Source organism: Perna viridis, chromosome 6 (assembly GCF_037379345.1).
Source record: "Perna viridis isolate PV_CMFRI_1.1 ecotype Kerala chromosome 6, ASM3737934v1, whole genome shotgun sequence".
NCBI lineage: Eukaryota > Metazoa > Mollusca > Bivalvia > Mytilida > Mytilidae > Perna > Perna viridis.
Window position 1 is genome coordinate 24,990,544 of NC_142450.1, and position 24,263 is coordinate 25,014,806.

General features: G+C 31.7%; 1 protein-coding gene and 1 long non-coding RNA gene across 3 annotated transcripts; one reads left to right on the forward strand and one right to left on the reverse strand.

The window, feature by feature from the left end:
* Positions 1-1,553: 1,553 nt before the first annotated feature.
* On the reverse strand, positions 1,554-20,821 carry LOC148614223 (periodic tryptophan protein 1 homolog). The gene is made up of 15 exons (XM_088588157.1): positions 20,688-20,821; positions 16,920-16,969; positions 14,574-14,734; positions 13,938-14,020; positions 13,518-13,614; positions 12,830-12,937; positions 11,679-11,827; positions 11,327-11,394; positions 10,543-10,639; positions 8,846-8,907; positions 7,729-7,840; positions 6,064-6,154; positions 4,567-4,688; positions 2,539-2,644; positions 1,554-1,792 (listed from the first exon to the last, which is right to left on the reverse strand). The coding sequence occupies exons 1-15, from the start codon at positions 20,748-20,750 to the stop codon at positions 1,587-1,589; spliced, it is 1,575 nt and encodes a 524-aa protein (XP_088444283.1). The 5' UTR covers positions 20,751-20,821; the 3' UTR covers positions 1,554-1,586.
* An 891-nt stretch (positions 20,822-21,712) lies between these two features.
* LOC148614224 (uncharacterized) lies at positions 21,713-23,665 on the forward strand. 2 transcript variants are annotated; one of them, XR_015923596.1, is made up of 3 exons: positions 21,713-21,803; positions 22,965-23,010; positions 23,527-23,665. It is a non-coding gene; the product is annotated as an uncharacterized LOC148614224 (long non-coding RNA). The 2 variants fall into 2 exon arrangements; XR_015923595.1 differs by having other exon boundaries at positions 21,740-21,824.
* Positions 23,666-24,263: the final 598 nt, after the last annotated feature.

Sequence of the window (24,263 nt, forward strand, 5' to 3'; positions counted from 1 at the left end):
CATCGATCTCTAAGTGTAGGTCAAGACATGAGGCTGACTTCAGTGTCTGTAGTATCTTTTACCTCAAGTTCTTTGGGGTAGATGCGATGTATCAAATCCCCGAAACTAGGATTATTTAACGATAACACGTCATCTATATAGCGAAAACTGAGATTAAAGGATCTAGCTAAACGATGTTCTTTCTTTCGGATCAGATCAGCTATAAAGTCAGCCTCATAAGAGTGAAGGAATAGGTCAGCAAGTAGAGGAGCAAAATTTGTAGGTTTTAATGCTATTATATTCTGATAATAATCTTGAATTGAGGGTTCCCAAAAGATCTTTCGAATTTTCAGGATCCTCGTTAAATTAATACCACTACGGGAGTAACAGGTGTTATGGTAAGACTGGAAACCCTCTTTGACAGCCGTGTGTTTAGAAGTTAAATGTTTTGAAAGAGGTTTGGTGGTACATTTTGCAGAGCAAGCTATATAACATTGTTTGTATGGATTCTTGTGGAGTTTAGGAATCCACAACATAGACGGTAAATCACAATCATCGTCTTTGGGTAGAGCGACCAAAAGAGGATAGCACAGATTCGTTTTTCCACTATCTCTTCTTTGGAGAGTGTTGTGGCAGTATAGGTTTTATCACTGCTTATATATACTACCTCTACCTGATAATAAACATTGGATTCGATACGTTTTGCAGACAAAAAAATGTTGTTTTGGGCTTTGTCTGCTGGTATCACAACATATTTGTCATGTATAGTAGCACATGTTTTTGCCACATCATTCTGGAATATGGAGACGAGAATTTTTTACTGTTTTCTACATGGAAGCCAAAAAGTATTTCCAAATTTTTCCAGGCCAAGATATTAATTTACAAAAATTGACACAGTCCCATTCCATACCGAATGAAAATGAACATCCACATAACAACCACATCATATAGTATGCTTCTGAATGGGAGTTAAGGGTCCAGGAAAAGACTTACAAGCCCTCCTAAAGGACACTGCTTATAGTTGCTACTAGACATTTTATCTTACTGTTGCCAAGCAACTAAAAAATATCACATAACCTAACAGGTATTTTCTTACAGGTCAAGGACAAACTAATTTTCCCTAGCTAAACACCAAATTTGCGAAAAATTCTTAGCAACAATCAATATATCAAATGGGAACCAACACAGTTTCATGGCCTGAAGAATAGAGTTCATAAGTCAAAATTATACCTATATTATGTAGCAACCAGCCATTTGTGACACAAAACTCCATAGCAACCATGGTTAAGTCAAATGAAGTTCACCACAGATGTTATTTTACACAGCACTTAGACATTGAAGTCACTATCACCCTCAGCAACAATGGTTACAGTACATGAATAGGCAACCAATATAGCTTCATGTTGGTACTGGGTAAAAGGCCAATGGGGTAAAGTCATACCAATGGATTTCATTATTTATCAAGGTAACCTGCAAAAGACCTTCAAAATGTTTTTTTTCCAATACTGACTTTTTCAATCTCTGTGGTTTCCATTGTGGGCAACCCTTTGCCCTAAAAAAGATATTCAAACCAGTAATGATAACAACATCTTTCATTGCACAAAAATTCATTCAGTTTGTTTTGGTTTCTTCTTCTTTTTCTTTTTCTTCTTTTTCTTCTGAGTGTCATTTTGTGTATTGTTTATAGATAGTTCTCCCATGACCATTTCTACGTCCTCTGCATCCTCATCTAGGATCACCTGTTCATCTTTAATGTCATCAGTACCCTCCATTGTTACACCAGGTGGAGCCCGAGAAGAGAAATGTTTTCTGACTGAAAACAAACCAACAGGTTATTAGGTAACATGATAAAACAAATATAGAGTGCATTATAGAAGTACAGAAACATTTTATTTAAACCCGACTGAATTATGGTTTTAAAGTTATAATATATCAAGAGGTTGTCAATTTTACAGCAAAGCAGATTTTCCAACAAAGCCACATATTTTGCTATAAAAAGGTCCAAAACTCAAAATCTATCATTCTGAAAAATATGGAAATCGAACTAGATCTTTCTTATGTTTCAGGTAATAACATATCTGAGTTTAAAAATATTTTGTTTAAGGTTGTTTTTGCCCTGTAACAAGGCATGTAACACACTCCAAATGGCCATTCTGACTCACCACTCTATTCTTAATATTCTAAATGTTATGACAAGAATCTGGCTTCATCAGTATTACAGTGCATACAGTGATAATGTTCAGGGAATAGAGTTGGTCTTGTCTTGACTGAATGACTATCACTAGAACTTCACTGGACAATTGAGAAAGAACTATAAGCTTCCTATCAAAATCTATAAAGTTTAAATCACCTTGACAATTGTCATTCGTTATGTGATAAGTAGTTAACCCATGAAAGACCAAGCATGTCGCCTAGCATCATCATAGTATGTGCTATAAAGTTTTTTTTGTGATTTGCCCAGGATCAATCAAATAACTGCCAATAATAAAGATAAGTTACCAACTAATACACCATTGAAATATTCCCGACATTTAAAATTATATTTGTAACTTATATTACCTGCAGCACTCTCTCTGATATCCCAGACCTTGGTTAGACCATTGTCTCCACCCAAAGCAAATACAAACGGAGCTTCTGGACAACACTCACAGCAGTATAATGTACCCTGAAACAAATGAAGTATAAACGTGACAACAAAGTGTGACAACTTCATAATCTTTTTACCTAGATGCTTAGAACATGTACCCTACTGTGCAATGAATTTTTGGTGTCTTTACTCGGCCGTTTTAATTCATTAACTATCCAAGAATTAATTATTATTCATTGTCTAACATCTTCTAAGCAGTGAAAGTAAAACTGAGGTAGGTTGGAAAACATTAAACAGACAATTACTCCAATAATACATACAGAGTAACAAAAGTAAATGACAACTCGGACTCCACTTAAAACTGAAAGCATGGACCAGGTGCACAAATAGGGTAACAAGACTTCAAATAACCTGACAGAGTAAGCATTTTTGAAAAAACACATTCGAAATCAATTAAAAAGGCCAACAAAAAGAAATTATCAAAATTACATTTCAGCATGACATCTACACTGGCACTGATAAAAGCAGAGACAATTTCAAGGATGTATAACCATATTTATATCAACTTCAATCACTTAACCACGATCACCTGTTAAAATTCATTAATTTTGAGATAAGGCCACCTCAAAAAACAATCTTGTTTCACAGGCCTAGCCTTGTCTCTTCCTAGGCTGCTCATTATCAATTTTATTGCTATTTCAGTAAAATAAAAACCATCGGCCCTCCCCTTTTTCCTAGCAATGAACAATCTAAAAGAACCCTCATCACTTTTTGGGAAAAATAAAAAAAAAATGAAATGTCATGAAAAATTGCCCAAGAATCAAGATATTAACTTTGAATGGCCTAAGACCATATTGGATAAAACTGTTTCTGAATGTTATTATTAGCTTGGGTAAACTAACATTTCCATGTTCCTATCCAGCACCAGTAATAGTTTATTCTCCTGTATGACCCGACCCACCAATAAAAATGGTTTTGAATGTAAATTTATATTGCTATCAATCTACAAGTATTTTAGAATCAGAAATGCATTAACACTTTATCTATAGATCAGATACAGTCACTGACAGTATGTAATATAACACTTTAGCTCCATCTACTTTCTCACCTGTACAAGAATTTCTTGTCTAACTTAGCATCATTATTGGGGCCAACAGTGTGGTAGAACAGTAATTAAATAACCATGCCATAAGTAAAAATAAAAATGTGTATTATTGCATTATAAAGTCAATAACAGTGTTTTGACTAGAAATAATAATTATTGACTAATGTTTGAATATTGGCGTATATATCATCAAAACTGCCAATACAATACAATATACAAAAGTGCGGCAATACAGGACATAGCCTTCAAGTAAAGAAATTAGCCGGCCAATACTGCTTTTATCCGTCCAATACGTCGTGTTGGACTGGTTAAAATCCATATTGGCCAAGGGTACCCCTGGTGTCGGTTTCACAAAATATCGTGTGAAATTGATCGTAAATCATTACGTCACAATGCTATTTTAGTTTAAGACGTCATTACTTACGATCAATTTTACAATTACGACTTTTCGTGAAACTGACACCTGGAGTCTGTTGTTCAACTAGTCACTGAAAATATCATGCAATTAATTTTAATGAGTCATTAAAACTTAATTGCGTGATTAGTGAATCAAATGATTAAATTTGTTGTTCAACTTGATTTAATCATTGCATTTGCTAATCTTTATATTAAATTCTAATTGCATGATCAAAATGCAAACTGCATCCCATAATTGGCTGAGTTATTGTTCCTCGGCTAGAAATATTGGACCAGCTACACTTTGGACCAATAACTAAGCCAATATGGGAAACCTCACGCAATAATACTATATTATCTACAAATTTGGCACACACTGAAAAATAAAAAAAACAAACAGGCAAGTCTCAAATTTTACCCAATTCTAAGCCTCATCTATATATTGTTTTAATTTCAAGTCAATACATTGTTACTCTCTGTATAAACTTGATTGAGTTACCATTTTCATGTCCCTATCCAGCACCAGTGACGGTTTATTCTCCTGAATATCCCATACTTTGAAATGTTTATCTGATGATGTTGTCACTATTAATCCTGGAACTTTACTACTCTGTGATAATGCTGAAATAACAAATACGTTCACTGATACCAATAGTTTTTGCATGAAAAGAGTAGAAAGAAATTATAAAATTCATTGCATCAATACTATTATTTTTTGCACTTAGCATTTTTTGGTGGAACTGAAGAGTTCTTTACATAAAAATATTGACACAATACAAACATGAAGTTGCATGCATTGTCATGCTTGCGAAACTCCCACTTGTACAGAAATTTATATCAGACAGCACCCAAATCACTTGCAACATATGTCTCATGTCTAAATAAAGCAACATACCAAATTTGAAACCAATTCATCAATTGGGAGCCAAAATGATTGAAAAATCATACTTCTGACACATTACCAGTTGTTTAGCAGATTTTTATTAAGAACATGTAATATGCAATGCTTCAAGAGAATGAATCAGAAAATATTTAAATTTCTTGATGCTGAAGACTATACTACAAAATATTACGAAAAAACTTTAAACTTGAAATAAATGAATTTAAGAAAAACATGTTATTTTGATAAGTAGAAGCGTACATTTTGTTTGAATTGCCATAGTAAATAGAAATTAACATGTGGTTTTTCATATAACCAGTGTTCTTAAGAGATAAAAATTATATAAAATGCACTGTAGATTTCAAAATTAAGGGAGATAACTCTATAAATAACACTCAAATACAACAGAATCTATTGAATTTTCAATGTTGATTATCTCCTAAGAACAGGCAGATTTGAATGAATAATTACACATTTCATAATAAAGACCCATAAAACAACTTAATTACAAAAATAAAAATATGTAGCATTTTTTGGGGTGTATCACATTTTTCAGATTCTTACAAAGACAGCTACTTAAATATAATCCCCTATAAAGATTATATATTGATAATGTGCTAACTGAAAATATAAGTTCATACAGTGATGAAAGTCTTCCCTAAAAAAGATAATTAACACTTCAAAACAGGCTTTTGGATACATGCATTTGAATATTTAAGGGACGACCATTTGATTCTGAGGGGGCAGACATGATAGAGTCAGTTAATGAATTAATTATATTTTCAGAGAAAATTAATTATGTTGAGTTCACAATCTTTCCTTTTCTGAGAATTTAGGTAATCTATCATTCATTCATTTCAGTTCTTTATAGTTATTAAAAAAAAAAAAAAAACACATGAAATCAATTATATGCTGTTTTTTTTTTTTTTAAATAAGTCAGTGAGACAACAAAAAGGCGTATGCAGTATCTAGACCTGAGGTCAGAAAATTTATACATTTTCTAGGAGATGTAGGCAAGAACTTTTTCCAAGCTAGAATATTTATTTTCATAAATTGCCAGCCCCCAACCCACTCAGAATCAAATGGTTGTCCCCTATAGTCCCATGTGATACGTACCTGTAACAGCTTCATCATGTGCCGACAATGTAAATATTGGTTTCTCATTCCGTGAATCGACATAATATACCACTCCTTTATCTGTTGAAGCCTGCAAATGAGAAAAAAAATTTTCTGTTTGATCAAGCTACAGTTGGGGCGAGTATGAATAGAACATTAATTTCTGACCTTGATTGTCATATGTAAGATCCTCAAGAATTCAATTTTTGTTGATATTAAAGTTTTATTCATTAAGATTTAAACAAGATTCAGCACATCAATTAACTCAAAACATTCTATTTATATTAGAGTCAAACATAATTCAGTATTGGGGTAGGGTCTAAAATGTGTAACCCGTAACTGTACCCGTACCATCTTTTCCACTTACCCAAATAATGTTTTGCTAAAATATTTATTCTTGCGGTATGTTAAGGACTGAAAATTGCATGAGATGCGAAAAAGTCCATTTCAATTCATTTCTCATCAAGAAAATGATGTACATTTTTCTGATATTTCTTGTTTGATTAATTTTTTTAAGTCAGAAGTCTAAAATGTGTAACCGGAAGTTACTATTTATTGACTATTTCTCACTATTCTGTCCGATTTCAACCTTTTTCTGAAATCGTTAAGAGGTCAAATCTTCACCTTACGACTTTGGATAAAGTTTTGAAAGATTTTATATTGTTTTAAAAAAGAAGTGATTGAGTTTGATTTCCGCACCGTACCAAGCGTCAATCCCCATACCAGCAAAACATAGATACGATCTTAACCAGAATGAAATACAAATCTCATAAACAGAGTCTGATGCAATTTTAATTTATTGTCAATGAAAATTTTGATAATATTATAATGTTCTAATGTCGAATACACACTGAATTAGCAAAGATAACAAAAAATACCGGACTTTTTGGGTACAGGAATTTCTGGTTACACATTTTAGGCCTTTTGAAAACAGAAAATCAAATAAATCAACTTTTTTGACAAACATTTTACAAATGAAGTATTCGAGCCTAAACGTCATGCCATTTTGCAAATGTGTACCAACTTTCAGCTGGAAATAACAAGTAATAATGAAGAAATTGTCAAAATAGTATTTGGGTATGGGGAAAAGTTGGTACAGGTACGTGTATGGGTTACACATTTTAGACCATACCAAGTATTGGCGCTTTGACCCTTATAAGGACCAATCCAGAAGTTGGGCCAAGAACTAAAAATCTTAACACTTGCTTAGAATAAGCATATTGAAGAACCTGAATAATTCATTTGTCCATACAGTCAAAATTCAATTCTCCACCTAATTTGGTACCAGATTGAAAATGGAGCCAAAAATCTAAATTGGTAATGCACAATAAGACTCAACATATCAAATTTAAATTAAATCCCTTTAAAACTGTTTAAGAATTAAGCATTTTATATGAAGTTTTAGAAAATACTTTTGTATAAAAATAGTATGTATGGATCTATTCAAAAATTTAAACCTGGGACAAAATTATTGATGGAGGCATGAAAGGAAAACCCTTAAATTGTAAGAAAAGAGATGGTGTAAATATCAGCATGGAAATATATAACAGGTGAACAATAATTAATATCAAAACTTTTAAAAGCTATAGATAATACCTAAAGGATGGTAAAGCAAGGTAACATATGAAACAAAAAATATCACAGTCAATAAGAAAACAAACTTACAAAGAAATTAAATGGATTGAAAGCATCCCATAATACTTTCTCCACTTCTCCACCAAGGTCATAACTCTTATAGGAATTATTAGGGTTCCGACAATCATATACTTTTACTGTCCTGTGAAAAGAACACAAATGCATTATTGTCTGGCTACACATGATTACAAGCTTTATGATACCTGTTAACCTTTTAAATGCACAAAGAGGGAGATCTCCTTCTTTTCAGATTTTCTAAGAGGGAGATTTAGCGTGGCAACCTTTTTCACAGAATAAAAGAATAATTTTCATAGAAATCCAAGTACAAAGATAAGACACAGATATAAAATTTATGATCTATTATAAGGTTTCTAAATAAAATTTGAGTAATTAGTGCAACGATTTATTATTTTATAATTGTTTCTCTGTGATTATTATGTTACATAAACATTGGATTTATATCAATCCAATAAGCCATTTAGAACAGAATTTATGCAATATTTCTGCTGAGAGGGAGATTTGTGGGTGAGGGGGTATTGGTGAAAGAGGGAGATTTGTGTCTCCCCTGTGGGATACTTTCTAAAGAAAAAGATTGACCCAAAAAGAGGAAGTCTCCCTCATAAATAGGGAGGGTTGACAGGTATGGTTAAATATGTTTCTAATGGCTGGTATCAGATCAGTCAGTTGCAGACAATCCAATGGACCCAAGGAGCTTAAATAAGCTTGTTAGCAAATTTTATTGATATTTTAAGTAAGATGTATAATGTACCATCTAAAAGTTTGATTTTTTCAATAAAATATGTTTAAACTAAGCAATAGGACCCAAATGTTATGTTTTTATATTTAACAAGTAACTACCATTATAAAATCATTGTCAAGAAGTGTCGGCCCTTTGAGATTTACACTTTTTTTCGTGGTTTATAAGTGTAAATTTCCGCAAGCCAGATATTTCCTATAACCAGTTTAAAAATTAGAAACATTCCTTAAAAAATATATTAAACAGTATTAAAACAAACACACAATGAAGGCACAACCTCCTTCTTATTATTCATTATGTGACCTTTACAGTTTTACGAGTTACACTTAGGTTCCTCCTCCTTAACTTGTCATCATAAATCAAACCATTTAATATGAAAGAGATACATACTGGTCAAAGGATCCTGACAGGAGAGTCTGTTGTTCAAATGGATGCCACTTCACACATTGAGCCTAAAAACAAGAAGGAAGTAGAATTACAATGGTTATAATTTAAATAACGATATCCAACTCCACTACATACACATATATTTCATATAACTTATTTTCCATTCAATATTTCTGTAAACTTTTTAATTTGCAGTGTATTAATTTTTGTTTTTTCACAGTGGCCAGTAATGTGTGAAAAATAGTACCTGCGATATGGATTTTTACAATATTTAATGGAAATTTTTTTAACCATTAAGAATAGGCTATGATAAAAATTTTGTCTATTGAAAAATAACATAAATTTTCTGTGTGCATATTGTTTATTTATCATGGCCATTTCTTATAAATTAATTTGAAAACATATTTTTATCTTTAAACATGAGAAAAGTAGCTCTGAATTTAACTGAATAAGGGCATGTCAATATTTTTTTATCCATAGAGATACAACAAAATTATTTTAACCAATCAGATTAGAGTATTTACTACAAATTAATTCATTTAAATTTGAAACTTGCGAATGTATTCACATGACAAATTCAGCATAAATTAACATCTACAAAAATGAATAAAGATATAAAGATGGATGGACATCCTGTTCACTTTACACAATGCCATTTTTTAAAGTTGACTTACAATAGATAGATTACTAGTACTTCATTAAACCATAATATGCTGAGATGATTTTAGGAGGAACAACAGGTAAGCAGAAATTGGCTAAGTCAGAAGTACAATGTATATTAATAAAAAAAATAAAGAATCATTATGGTTAAATTCAGATTACAAAAAATGGAAATCCACCAAAAAGCGAAAGAAAATAATTCCTGTGTGTACTGTGTTAACCCCAATCTGGTGGTCAAAATGTTAAGTTTGAGCAAAATTGATGGACATATTTTGTTTCTATACACAAAGCCTACACATTCATCTCTTAAATATCAATGAAAATTATCATGACTGTAAATGCTAAACTACTTAAGGAATGAACGAATGACAAGTGTCATCAGTCGCCATTATTGCTTTTGTTAAATCTGGTTCCCATGCAAAGGTGAAATTCTTGGTTATTGGTGCATTTAGTTATGATTTGACTTAAGTCAGGAATGCCTGCTACATCAGACCATTGATAAGTTTTGTCTATTTTATTGTAAGTTGACAATCGCTATTGAAATATGAACTTAATTTGGAAGGCATATAAGGATTTTGATAGGGATCGACGAACTTATAAAAAGAATATTATACCATATATGGAATGTTGAGCTAATTTGAACATGTTAGTAAACATGTCCTGACCTGACCTTGATGACACATGATCCACACACGCAGGCCCCTGTTCTTCATTACAAAGATTATCAGAATGAGATATACACTGGAAAGATGTTAAACCAGTATACATAAGTCACCTGGTTTGTGAGTAAGACTCCCAAGTTATATTCTAAAATCATGCCTAACTTGTTGACCACAACATCTTGTGGTTGAGTATGGAATATTCCACATGATTAAAAAAATTTACCAGGTCTTTCCAAATGCCCAACACACATGGAATGGAATGAGTAAAATATTGAAATACCTCAGGGTACTTTGTTAAACACATTGAATAAAAAAAAGATAAATATCAAGAGCAGGCTTGGACTTCTGTGTATCTAAGAATAATAGCCATTTCTTTACCTTTTCTGTGTGTTGTGTAATGGAGGTTACAATTTGGCCTTGATTAAGATCCCATAATGCAACAGTAAAGTCTGCAGAGGCACTGGCTAAAACATTCCTGCAAGTCATGAAACATATGTCTATAGGCACTATGGAATAAAGGAAATGGGCAAATAATAAGCATGTTGGGTTTTTTATATAAAAAAAAAATAGCATGTTTGGGTGTTTTCCATGTTTTCAGGGTATAGAATAAGGTAATAGAACATTAGTTATAGTTAACCATAGTTCAAAGTTCATTGGAGTGTTAGTGTTTGTACCAGAGACTCTGTAACTTATCTAAAATCAGTTTTCTGTGAGTCAAATTTCAATTCAATATTTTGCTTGTACAATTTCTTTTATAATTATCATTTAGATTTAAGCCTTTGAAATTCAAGTACATGTAAAATATTTGTATTTAACAATTTAAATGGATTTTATTCTAATCATTTCACAAAACCAAATGAAGAGACTAATCCTAATAGAGACTGCTGTATAGCCTCCACTCTTAAATATTTATAGTGGGGTTTTGACAACTCTCCAATTAGCTATACAGTAAAACCTGACTAAGTAGAACCAAACTTGGAATAATCAGAACTGTTCTCTAAACCAGACCATATTTAAAGTCTTTAATATCAGATTAAATGTATTTAGAACCTCAGTAAAGGGCATGCCAGACTGAACTGAACTAAATCTAATGTCCAAAAAGTGTTTAGTTAAGTCAATTTTCACTGTATATTGAATAATACCAGTAGGACCATGTACCAACCTGATGGTAGAATTCCAAGACAAATCTAAAACAGCATCTGTATGGCCCATGTGTCCATCATCACTTGCCTGAATATATACATCATTATAAGTTATGGAAATATGATAAGAAACAAAATATTCTTTTCCAGTAAATCAATCAGTATAATTGTCATTTAAAAAGAAATTTGCTAACTGGAAATAAGATTTTATAAATGAATAATGCAAAATCTAAATAGTTCAAATTTTTCTACTTTCATATATTGCACTCTAATTTTTTTATTATGACAACAATAAAGGAAATACAAAAACTCTTGTTATTTCCATGTTTAATAGATATTTTTTCACTCTCGGCAATGCCTTTAAAAAAGTACCGCTTGACTTTTCTTCTTTTTCTTCTTGGTTTTATCTTTCTTTTTCTTTTTCTTCTCTCCAAGTATAGTTACAGGTTCTAAACAGTCAACTACATCCAGATCCCATATCTCTATGTAGGGTTCCATGGTACCAACAGCTAAAAAGCTACCTAAGAATTCATATATATATGAAACACTTTCAGTGTAAAGATTAAACATGAACACAAACGAAGACTGATGTACTATAAATGTCTTTTAGCAATTAAAATGAGCAAGATGAATAAATTACAGATTATGTCTGCGATCAAATGTTTGAAATGTCAATGATAAATTACACAATTTTCTTTATATCAACATGTAGCAATGTCTTAAGTTATTTCTATTTCACTAAATCCATAGAGGCTAAGGTCATAAAGGTCAATTAAGAGACCAACTCTTAAGGTTGAATAAGCACTACACTTCAGCATGAAATGAATCCCATCTTCTACCACTCCAGAGTTGCATACTTTACAATAGTGTCCATCAGCTCGAATACTGCAATAGCATCCAGTTTCAATTTCCAATGTGAAATAAATATGATTTTTAAAAGGAAAACAGGAAAGAGGGAAGTGGAAATTTGAAAAATAAAAAATCCTCTAAAAAGGAGAAGAAAATCATCCTAGATAATAAATTTAAATAGGAATTAGGAAAAAAGCAGTAAAAGCCATAATGGTTGATTCTACACTGTCATGGTAAGAGAAGATAAATATAGCAATAAAATGCTTCTTGGTTAAGAAAGAGCCCTATCCACTATATTAAGTATCAGTCTTTGTAAATATCAGACAGGAGTCTAAATATGTGTAAAAAACAATAAATTTGTTACACTTACAGATCACAAAATCAGTCTTAATTTGTCATTAGTTGTTGCTCTTACGAGATAGAAAATAATAAGATTATATATGAAATTGGCAGCTTGCACTTCTTGATTTTCAACGTAAGATTTGCTTTCTTGAATATAGTGACATAAAAGTATGACCTATATGGACCAAATAAAAAAAACATTGTTTGTAGGGTTTTCTGCACATTGTATCAACTCTACCATTTTACAGTGTATGAATTTTATGTTGGTTGGTACTTAAGTGTTCTAAATTAGACCTTCATTAACTCTACTAATCAAAGAATCTATATATTACCTGGTTTCTCCTCAGCAACATCAAAGTTCATCCATTCCACAGCCAATGGAAAAGAGCTTAACATGATGTCATGGTGGACATATAAGTTGGAGTTGTCTTCATTGTATACTGTAAAATTAAACAATGAATTTGCTGAAATGGATGATGGCCAAAAGAGCCCTGAAAATTGTATTCTATGCTGAAAATAAAACCATTTCATTTCAAGATTTTCCAAAAAATTTTCAGTTTTCAGCATGCATGGAGAGTCAGTAAGATTTTATATTCAAGAGAAGCTACTAGCATACATATTCGGCTCAAAATTCTTTTTCAATATATCAAGGTTGATTTTACAAGGTCAACAAACAAAGCAGAAATTGGCAAAATGGATGTAAATATACAATAAAAATAAAGAATCGTAATAGTAAAATCTGGATTTGAAATAGCGGATTAAATCATCTCTGCAATACATGTAATAATGTGTGCCATATACATTGCTTTAGAATTACAAAATATTTCTGCTTAATATGATAAAGTTTAGCATGACAATAAAATTTCCCACAGCAAAATTCAACCTGCAAAATTGAATTATAACTTTCACAATCCAGTGGATATTGGAAATGGGACATCTAGAGCCTTGTAGACGTCCTTCAAAATTTTTCAGAATTTTTTTTTATTAAACAACTAAACTCGGAACAAAGATATGTCTCACCATATACATCCAAACCACAGATTTCCTTGTCCACTTTGCCAAAAACAACCAAGTTGTCTGTAGCTGTGATTTCAAAATCTTCTTCATCACTATCTATCTATAAAATGTACAGGTGTTCAAAATATAAGAAACTGAATGTATTAACATATATATATTTGAACTAATGACTTTGGTTTTTAATCTCATTCAAATTTATGGGCCAATAACTGGCAAATTATATTTTAAAAGTACATACATGCTAATATTTCTAACTTTTTGCTGAATTTCGATTTTATACACTTAAAGTTTCTAAAGAAATCAAGACCTTAAAAAAAAAATATTTTTCAGAATGAATTTGAAGTTGTGATTAAAACAAATTAAGAAAACTATGAAAGGAAAAATTCTACACAAATTACATATTTAAAGATTTGACTCCTTTACCTCTCCTTTGGAAGAAATGTATGGATCATCTTCTTGTGTGGCAAAACAAGCTATGTTTCCTATACCAGATAATGCTGCTGAGTCTAAAAAACAAACAATTCTGTGAACAAATGAGACAATAATTATACATATAATAACACTATAATGACAATATGCAAAAAAGCAGCTGCACTTAAGCATCTGATATAAACCATAACTCTCCACATTTATTTGGTGTTCTAAGTACAATAACTCTGAAACACCAATCATTCCACTAAAAAAAAACATTTTTAAAATTCCTTCAAAGCATTATTGAATTGTAATAAAACATGCAAACAGACAGATGGACAGCAGTATATTATAAATAATCTGGAAAATGGTTAAGCAGATAAAATGAGACATGAACATTCAATTTGGAATTTAGTCAGAATTGCAATCATAAAATGATATGCAAAAAATTTAATTACATTCTTTATCCTGTAACAGTGATATAAAGGATATGCCAAATATTTTCCAGTAACAGTGATTTTATTAATGTTACAAGTAATATCTGGTCTTTATATGTGTTTGAAAAGTGCCTTGTTACTACTTAAAAATTTTTTAATTTGAAAGTTTTATTTACAGCTAATTAAAACTTATGATTAAATTGCATTTTACCATCTTCATCATCATAATCATCTAACCCATATTTGGCCACTATATCATCATCTTCTAAATCCATATCCATTTCATCATCATGTGATCGTTTCTTACTAGTCTTCTTATTTGGTTTACTTGGTTTTTCATCTTCATCATCGTCTAATAAATCATCTAAATCACTTTAGAGAAAAAAAAATGAAGTTGGTGAGCGTTCAATAAACATGATGGCTTACTGTAGCACTATAAATGAAATACTAGTATATGCTCTTTAGCTCTCTTTCAAGGAAATTCCTTATTTCTTACTGTACATGTACATGTGTATATGCCTGTATTACAATAACTCTAGGTGTTTCACTTGATAATATCTAAGTACAAAGGCATCTGGTCCAGTACATGTTTACAGTACAATATCAAGGGTACAAAATTAGAAAATACAAGCAGAGACCATATTTTTGTTTAATATTTTATATATGTTCAGCTAGATTTTACCCAAAAGTTTGGTAGCCCAGCTCAAAGTCTAGGAGCCATGGGCTACCGGGTGACTGCTAATTTATATTTCAGCTATATGGACAAGTACAATATTATATGTCTTGTAACCTACTTATAATACAGTAAATACAAAAATATGAGTAAATAAGTTGCCTCAAAATACATGTACATTGCTGGGAATCAGTAATTAAGTAGCACTCCACATAAGAACATGCAAAATGTGATTCATGGTTGGAAAGCCTACATATTTTTATTTTTGTTTGAAATATCATAGTAAACTTAAAGTAACATTTGGTTTTTCATATAATCCATGTTCATAGGAGATAAAAATTATATAGAATGCACTGTAGATTTCAAAATTAAGGGAGATAACTCTGTAAATGACACTCAAATACAATAGAATCTACTGGATTTTCAATGTTGATTATCTCCTAAGAGCATGCAGACATGAATGAATAATTACACATTTTACAATATAGACCCATAAAACAACTTAATTACAAAAATAAAAATATGTAGTCTTTTTTGGGGTGTATCACATTTTTCAGATTTTGCCTGATTCTTATAAAGACAGCTACTTAAGTAGTGAGTTGTGTTTTGTAATGTATAATTTTTTTTAGCATGCAAAATCGAAAAAAATAGACAAGATGTTTTTCAACCATGGTACAGTTTTATATCAAACTTCTGGTTAATGATTACAAAAAAGCTCTCAAGTGTGGTAAATCAAACTTTTTTATTTCTTAATTAATCTACATGTTTCTGTTTAAAAAAAAATGTAATGAAATTCTATAATGTGAAATTCTATACATGTATACTTAATTTTTTTCAGTTCAATTTCAGTCATCATTTTAATTTTTAATTTATTAAAAAAATCCTTTAAACAGGAAGCTGAAAAAAAATCACAAACCAATTTTAGCCTACCAAACTTTATGGGAAGATAATTAAGTTTTAGAAAATTTTATTTACATGATAACATGTCAACTAAAGAAACTTTATTCTTAACTGAATAAGAACAAAATGTGTTATGCAATTTGTATAAAACCAGTTAAAGTTAGTACTATGCAACTAGTAACTTGATTCATGTAATACACTGTATGTGCAGATGTAATGGTCTGTTCATTTATATTGGTGCATGTTTTAAGTGTCTGTCTCTGTAAGAATCAGGCAGTGGGTGATACATGTAGATGATATAAAAAAACACTCCTTTGAAATTGTAATTTGAGTATTTGCACCATCAGAATCAAGAAAATAGGAGATTTGCCATATCATGCTGGACCATTGAGTTACAATTTCATTGGATTGCATGGAAAACGAACATTTCAAGGGCAGATAACTCTGTCAAAAAAACCTCATTTTTCTAACAATCTATTGAAAAATTTCTGAGCAAATCCAGTGATGCAGACCTTGAACAAATGATGTACAAATGTAGTTTTCAAACAGAAAAAACATTTTTGGTGAAATTATACTGTAAGATCAGTGGGTTTCTGACATGCATGCTTCTGATTTTTCCCATTTTGCCTGATTCTTACAAATACTTACACTTAATTTGCTAATAAAAATCCTTGTGTTTTGTATACATGTATTTCTTACTAAATCAGAAATCTGTTTAATGGATAATTGGATTGATATTGCAATTATATAAAATTAACTTCCAGCATCATCATTTCAAAATTGTTATGCAAATGGTTACTGATTTGTCTAACAAATTGTCAAAAAAGTCAAATAAGGCCACTGAAAGCAACCAGATCCTTATAACCCAAAAAATAAGCCAAACTGAATTTTCAACATGTAATACAAAACTTACTTAAAAGCATAATGGCAGCAGTAATAATTTCATCTTAAACCTAAATACTAGATGTAATTATGGGTACATACTCTCTTGTTTCTTCAATTATTCTTCTCAGATCTTCCTTATCAAGTTGGATCTAAAAAAGGAAAGACCTTCAATTAGCATTTATCAGCTAAGTAGACAACCACTTGATCACTATTAGCTCAGAAAAAGTCTTAATCATATTTCCCATTCATACAATGCTGTGCATAGCAAAGCTATAATTCTAGCACACATATCAACCTTTTATAATTGCCAACTTCAACTAGTGTCTTATCATTACATTTTTTGTATGTGGTTCAACATACTCAGAGTGAACACAACCAGGTATGGCCTGTACTTGTCAATTATGGGGTCAAACTATGGAAACAATTTCTTAAGTATCTGAGGGAGGAAAGGCGTTTAAATTAATTTAAAAATTGGATTAAATGGGAGAGAGTGCTTATGCACCACCTGCAAATAGTTACGCTGGTCCAACTGACAAATGCAACATGACGTGTTCTTTTTATAGCTTTTGCTGGAATATCTTTTAGGTTTCTATGTAGTGCCTTCTTTATCTTTATTTGTAGTGGTTTTGTTTTAAGAAAATATTTCTTCATTACATAAATACATGTATCTTTAAAATTTCACTAAAAATATACAGGTAGCTAATATGGGTAAAACACCTCATCATTAGGGACAATTTGTAAGTTGTTGAAAGACATTTGTTTTCTCCACAATATGTTCTCTTTTCATTGTCATAATTACACATTGGAAAAAAGTATGTGTTCCATTCACGTTTGCTTCAATCACTTTGGGAATTTCTCTTGTAGGTGAATTTGTTGACATTTCACTGATTTTTACATTCAATTGATGAATTTTTAGATTCCCGTACACATGTAGTCAAATTAGAAATTAATTACATGTACAAGCACAGAGACTTGAAATCTTATCAATAAATGCTACATATGAAGAACAAAATATGTGTTCGTTATCAGGGCATTGTTTTTATAAATGAAAGCACTTGTAAGACATACATGTACATTCATGCATATGTTAATCCTTAACAAAACAATAGGTCTTACGTGAACATACGTCTTACGTAAGCTTCATGAAACAATGCCCTGAAGGAACGTTTCTTGTATCATGAACCTGTAGATTAGAGCTTCAAAACAGCAGTTATTGATAGGGACAAAGTGTCAACAATGACCTTAAAGTGTAGGGGTCTGAAACATTGTTCTGTTAGAAATGACGTTTATAATTTGGAAATGATTTTTATAATTTTCATGAGGGGCAAAGAGGGGATTGTAGGAAGTCTCACATTCATTTGCGCATGTAATCAAACTGGTTAAGACATTATCAATAACACCATGCCACTGAATCATCAACAAAGTCATTCATGAGTAGAGTACAAATAACTCCAATCTGATTAAGATTCAAGTGTGTTAAGCACCTGTGAAATGAGTACCAGGAATACAATGTTCCTGAAATTTTGCAGCTGTGGTACTGCAAGACATGGTCTTCTGTCGCTGTCTTGCTTACTTTAGGTATGAAATTGGGTACTTAACTGTGTGTACATGCTATCACACGATTATTTCACACCATATATATGTAAATATGATGGCTGAATTTCAAACATTAAAAGGTTTATGTTGAAAGCTAGAAATACAGCTTGAAAAATGTCTCTAAATATTGAAATTTCATCAGTATGAAGGGACTAATTTCTTATTGTTCCAGTTTTTTTTTATTAAGTCTTGATTTGAAACAGTTGATTAATGTGGCATATATTGTATTCCTATATAAACTATTCCACTGGTCAAAGATGCTCATCGAAAATGTATGGAGAAGATGCATCTTTTCTTAGCAAGTTTTAAGGAATGTTCTCTAGTATCATTGTTGCATAAAGAGAATACATGTAGATGTTACCAAGTCATATCTGTCACATCTATATCCTATAATTGGAAGCCCTGACTTTTTAAATCTATCCTCATTATTAAACCTTTTGACTAATTTTGTTGCATGATGTCGAACATTTTCAAATTTATGAATATCCTGTTTTAAAGGATCTCCTGATCACACCAAGAACTGTTTGAGCTTTTGTAATACTTATATTGATATGATTACAATACCTCAGATTTGGTTCAGAGGTCCTTCTCCTTAAAAGTGGCCTTTACTTTTTAACATATTAGTCATTACCATCAGGGGTTTCATTAATTGTTCAGGTAGGAGGTACTTTACAGAAAGTAGGAGGTACCAAATAAATTCGGCAAGGGGTCTGGAGGACGTTTAAGGCCCTCACTGGGCCAAGGGCAATGCCTTGGTGGGGGCCAAGGGGGGTGGATTTAATTTTTACTTGAAAATATGGGATTAAGTCTGCAATATCTGCTTCAGTTTTCTTTAAAATATATGAATTTGAAATCAAGATATATGATGAATCATAACTGACTTAGTCTCAAAACCCTAAAATCCAGGAGCTCCCCATGATTCCCACCAGATCCATTTCTAGACTAATGCTGATAAACTTTGTTGACTGTTTAATACTATGCCATTTTATATGAAATTTTGATAAATGTCATATTTTGTTCCTAGGCTTTTATTCACTTGTTACAAATTTGAATACTAACACATGCAAATAAAAGCATAGGAACAAAACTAAACATTAATTAAATGAAATTCCATAACATGTGGTGGTTCCTAGTGCTGATTATTTTCATAATAAAACTTTGTATTTGTTTATTGCCTAATTATTACTGTGACATGTAGAGCAATTGCATTGTTGCATTGTGAAATGTTGGTCTAAAAATCATAGTCTGATAAGAAATTCTTTGCTTCTGACAAAGATCAAGGCTGGCAGTTTTAGTCTGGTTGACTTTAAGACGAACAGAATTGTTTAAACATTACAATGTATTTATTTTCTATTATTATCTATAGCAGTGTTGAATCTTGGATCCAATATTTTTTTTTATCAACTTGTGAGGAAAGTTCAGCCATGTTCTTTTCAAACTTAGGGTTGCCAGAACATTTTTACCAAAACTCCCCGTCCCCGCCGAATCGAATGGTCGTCCCTTAAATCATATTCTCTAAAACATGTTGTCAACACTAAAAATTCCTGCACTCATCTGCAAAAATCACAACAAATATCAGGAAAATGATGGGTATAGGCAATTCAAAATATGAACGGCATTTTTTTGACACATTTTCATAGAATCATCATGTGACTGTGTTTAGCTTTTTGTTCTGCACAAAATAATCGGTGATTGCTTAGTCATCACATGTTTCTATAAATTGACACTACATTAAATCATCGTAGGTTAAAGCGCTTTACCAATTACATTCCGACACGGACCTCGATGAAGACACCAATTATATAAACAATAATAAACTAAAGATTACGATTTTGGAGCCATACCCGTAACCTACAGATGGAACGATCTTAGATATCTATTTACTACATTTTTCCTTATAATTTTTTTGCTTTTTATTCTGCCAGTACCTGATGCTACCATAGCCAAGTTCCGGGTACTGGCTCTTCATGAAATTGAAAGCACTGTACTATCAGTGTATTGTTGTTATTACCAAAATGTATCACTTAGCATTTGTTTGTGTTAAATGAAAGCTTCCATTTATTTGACCAGTCACAGAGTTTGTCTAAATCCTTATGAAGGTTATCATGGAGAATATCACTTGCTACTGTTTAGAAATTTTGGTCTAGGACCGTCACTGCGTCAGCAAAAATCTGAGTAAGTTATGCATTATTTTTTCAATAGAATTCTAGTCTCTCCAAATCAAATACGTAACTATTCAGTGTCTACTTCTCTAATTAACTAATTGCTTACTCTATCTGGTTTTGCTTTGGACACTCCTCGTGGAATCCACGAAACACATGGTACCATAGTCATTTTGAAATTTTAAGGGTGCATTTAATATCGGGGAGTGTATTGGGATATATCCTAGATATAGTGTCAACTCGTATCTTATTAATTTTATACCATTTAATTTACGACCCAGAGGTAATAGAAATAGTGGAAAGGACACGGTTTTCCTTTTACGTAAGTGTGCATTACCCAAAATAGATACGATCTCCTGGTATGTTCTGATTTTACTGTTAATTAACATGTTTCTTAAACTCCAGACACTTCCCTGTTTTTCCATTACTCTTCCGGTACGTTTTAGATCCCCTTTGATTCTGTTATGCAAAAAACTAAGGACACTGTTGGTTAAAAATCTGATTAAAATGTTAACGCGATAAGGTTGTTCGATTTAAATGTACAAATATTAGGAAGTTTTTGTTTTCAGATACTCAAACATAATAATGGATATACTGCAGGCACACGTACTAGGGTATACAAAATCCGTTTAGATGTGCCCCTGTTGGCGAAACAATTTTATTAACTATTTCAGAAGTTAAAACAGTTTTTATTTTAAATGTTTAATTCATTCCTAGAATGGTTCAATGTGTCCTGCTAGGCTAGCTAAAATGTTGATTGGCGTCTGTTGTTTGTTTTAATGCTGTATCTGCAGTGTTCTGCTTACACCTTGTGTTGAAATATGTGTAATTGTGCTTTAATGATTATATGCTTTCTTAGGGAATATTACACGGTGTAAACGATAACAGTTGACAGATTCAGTTAAAAAAAAGCGTGGATGGTTTTCTACTTATGTAGTCTAGGTTTCTTGGACTAATAGGAAAATAACAAGCGCACATTCCTAGTTTGTTCAAATGGTCCTGATGAGGGGTTACTACTTCAAACACGTGTACATCATACCAGAATTTGTAATATTAATATGAGCGTCATTTTTGTATTTTTAATATGTAAACGTACTAATGATCATATGATTTTACAAACTCACGAGTTTTTACAATCTTTCGGTTATACTAAATAGATGTGTAATTTACGACCCAGAGATAATAGAAATAGTGGAAAGGACACGGTTTTCCTTTTACGCTCTAGGTAGACCGTCCTATCATATATGTAAGGTTTCTCTCTTGATGTGGTCTATGGTTATCTATATTAGATATAATTCTTGTTTAAACATTCAATTTACATGTAGTATAAAATGAAAGTTTTAGTTGTAGTTCAATGTGTTTTTCAACGTCACCATACTTGATTGTCCGTATATCATTTTACTTTTGATTTGTATTGAATTTGAAATAATATATAAAAATGATTTGAATACTTATCTGCGGTTATTTTTAAAGATAGAAATCAAATTAATCATGAAAATGACTCACTCGATCCACTAGCTATGTATAGGGTATGTAAGTCTCGTCATGTGACCCCGTGATTTCACGAGATTGGGTCCTAGTCTGCCATTCGAAAGCATGGAAACTTGTCATTTAGAGAGCGTTGAGTTCGGTGTTGATAGCAAAACATCTTTTTGTGTAAATAATACCGATAAAAAATACCAATTATCTATTTCTACACGATAAAGGTATTAAGAAGAATATAAAATAGAAGATATTGCATTGTTATACAGAAATTCGAGTACCCGGAAGTAAACAATAAAATGCAGATCGGTCCTCCGTTTCAATACGTTCTACGTCGTAAATTCCGGTAAAGAAAATGAAACTAGAACGAGACTTACATACCCTATTGCCATTTTACAGTTCGGATAAAGGAGGAAGGTATTCAAACTAATGTTTCTTTAAAATGTTTTTACCATTCTTCATTATAAGTGGCGCAATTGAATACAATAATTATTGGCACAAATGAGTCTGGTGTCAGGTAGTGGCAGAAAAGGACGCCAAAACGCTGCACAGGATATTTCACATATTGGATACTCATCTCGTAGTAGATCACATTTAAGGTGTCATCACATTAACAAAAAATAAATTGTAACTAAAAATATTTGAGTCATTTTCACTGACAACGGTAGTTAATCGTTAAGAACAAGTGTTTCCAACTTGATAAAAATAAAAAAAGCTAGAATTGGAAGCTTTATTAATTTTCAGGTATATATAAGCAACAAATGTAGACATGACATTTGAATAGTTACCTTTACATTTAAGAGGCAGATAATGTTTACATATTTTCAACATAGATAATATACAATAATACAGTCATGCAAACGAATGCTTATCCTGCTTAATGGATCCTTGTTTATCTATATAGTAAATGAAGATGCTTACAAGAACAAAATAATTTAAAAAGATTGCAGGTAAGTATAATTATAATTTATAAGTTTAAGTTATTGCTTGACTTAATCTTCTTTATACACTAACATGTCTTCTTCAGTCATCTTTTGTATTGTGAATGGGACATGTTTCCATTGTTTAATATGAGGTATTATTTTATCTTCAGCAACGTCGTATATTTTGATCCGCTTTTGAGATAAAAAAATAAATTCTGAATCTTCGTATTTGTTAATACTGCTCCACTTATTTCCGCAATCTCCAAAAGCTTGATGGGTCTTACTTATACGATTAGATATTTCCGGCTCCGTTAACTCTTCTTTTTTAATACTTTTCAAAATCAATTTATCTATCACAACATGGTGACAGTCGTTCAAAATCCGTAGTTTATGGTCGAAACATTTACTTTTGAACATCGCATGCAACTGACTTGGAACTTAGCAGCATACTTCGCTGAGCTTAATCTACTCATTTTTTTCTCTCAACGTAATTGCTCTGACTCATAGATGTTTTTTGTCTTTTTCTTTGATTTTATCTTGTAGCAAATCCTCTGGAATACTTTCTACTTCATCTATGACTTTATTCATCAAAGCGATTCTGGCAGAGTTACTGAGCTCTCTTTTCAACTCATCCTCTGTAACGATGGAGATCACTTTGCCGCCAGCTTTACGAACTCTACCTGTGGTAAAAAAATAAAAGGTTTATAATCATCAGCAATACAATGTTCGATTTAAAAAGAATACGCTCTTTAGTATAGTTAATTTTATTAGTTTTAGTCTTGATGAATTATCTTTTTATTCATCTCCTTGTTTTCCGGACACATATATTATACCTTCAGTTGGATATGATTCTTTAATTGCTTTACTGAAAAACCCCCACCTTCCTCCCCAAAAACATATACCTATAACTTGATGCTGGACAATTTCACTGAGGTTCAGTCTGTATTTAATAGTGAGACTGCATTCTGGTATGTTGATTCCTTCAATAGCTACAGCTGTTGCAACGAGACATTTATGATAACCGTCTCTGAAACGTGCCATGATTCTCCGTTGTTTTTCTTTAGAAAGTCCTGCTGACAAAAAAAAAGAAGGGCGAATGTTTCCATTAAATAACTTCATATTGTTCTGACTTTACATGATCAGAAAGAAAGAATATCGTTTGGCTAGATCCTTTAATCTCAGTTTCCGCTATATAGATGACGTATTATCTTTAAACAATCCTAATTTCGGGGATTTGATACATCGCATCTACCCAAAGGAACTTGAGAGAAAGGATACTA

Coding starts and splice junctions, on each gene's coding strand:
- LOC148614223 (XM_088588157.1), bottom strand. CDS start 20,750: ATGACTATGGTACCATGTGTTTCGTGGATTCCACGAGGAGTGTCCAAA. Junction 14,021..14,573: donor TGATTATGATGATGAAGATG/GTAAAATGCAAT, acceptor TTTGTTTTTTAG/ACTCAGCAGCATTATCTGGT. Junction 10,640..11,326: donor TCTTGGAATTCTACCATCAG/GTTGGTACATGG, acceptor CATGACTTGCAG/GAATGTTTTAGCCAGTGCCT.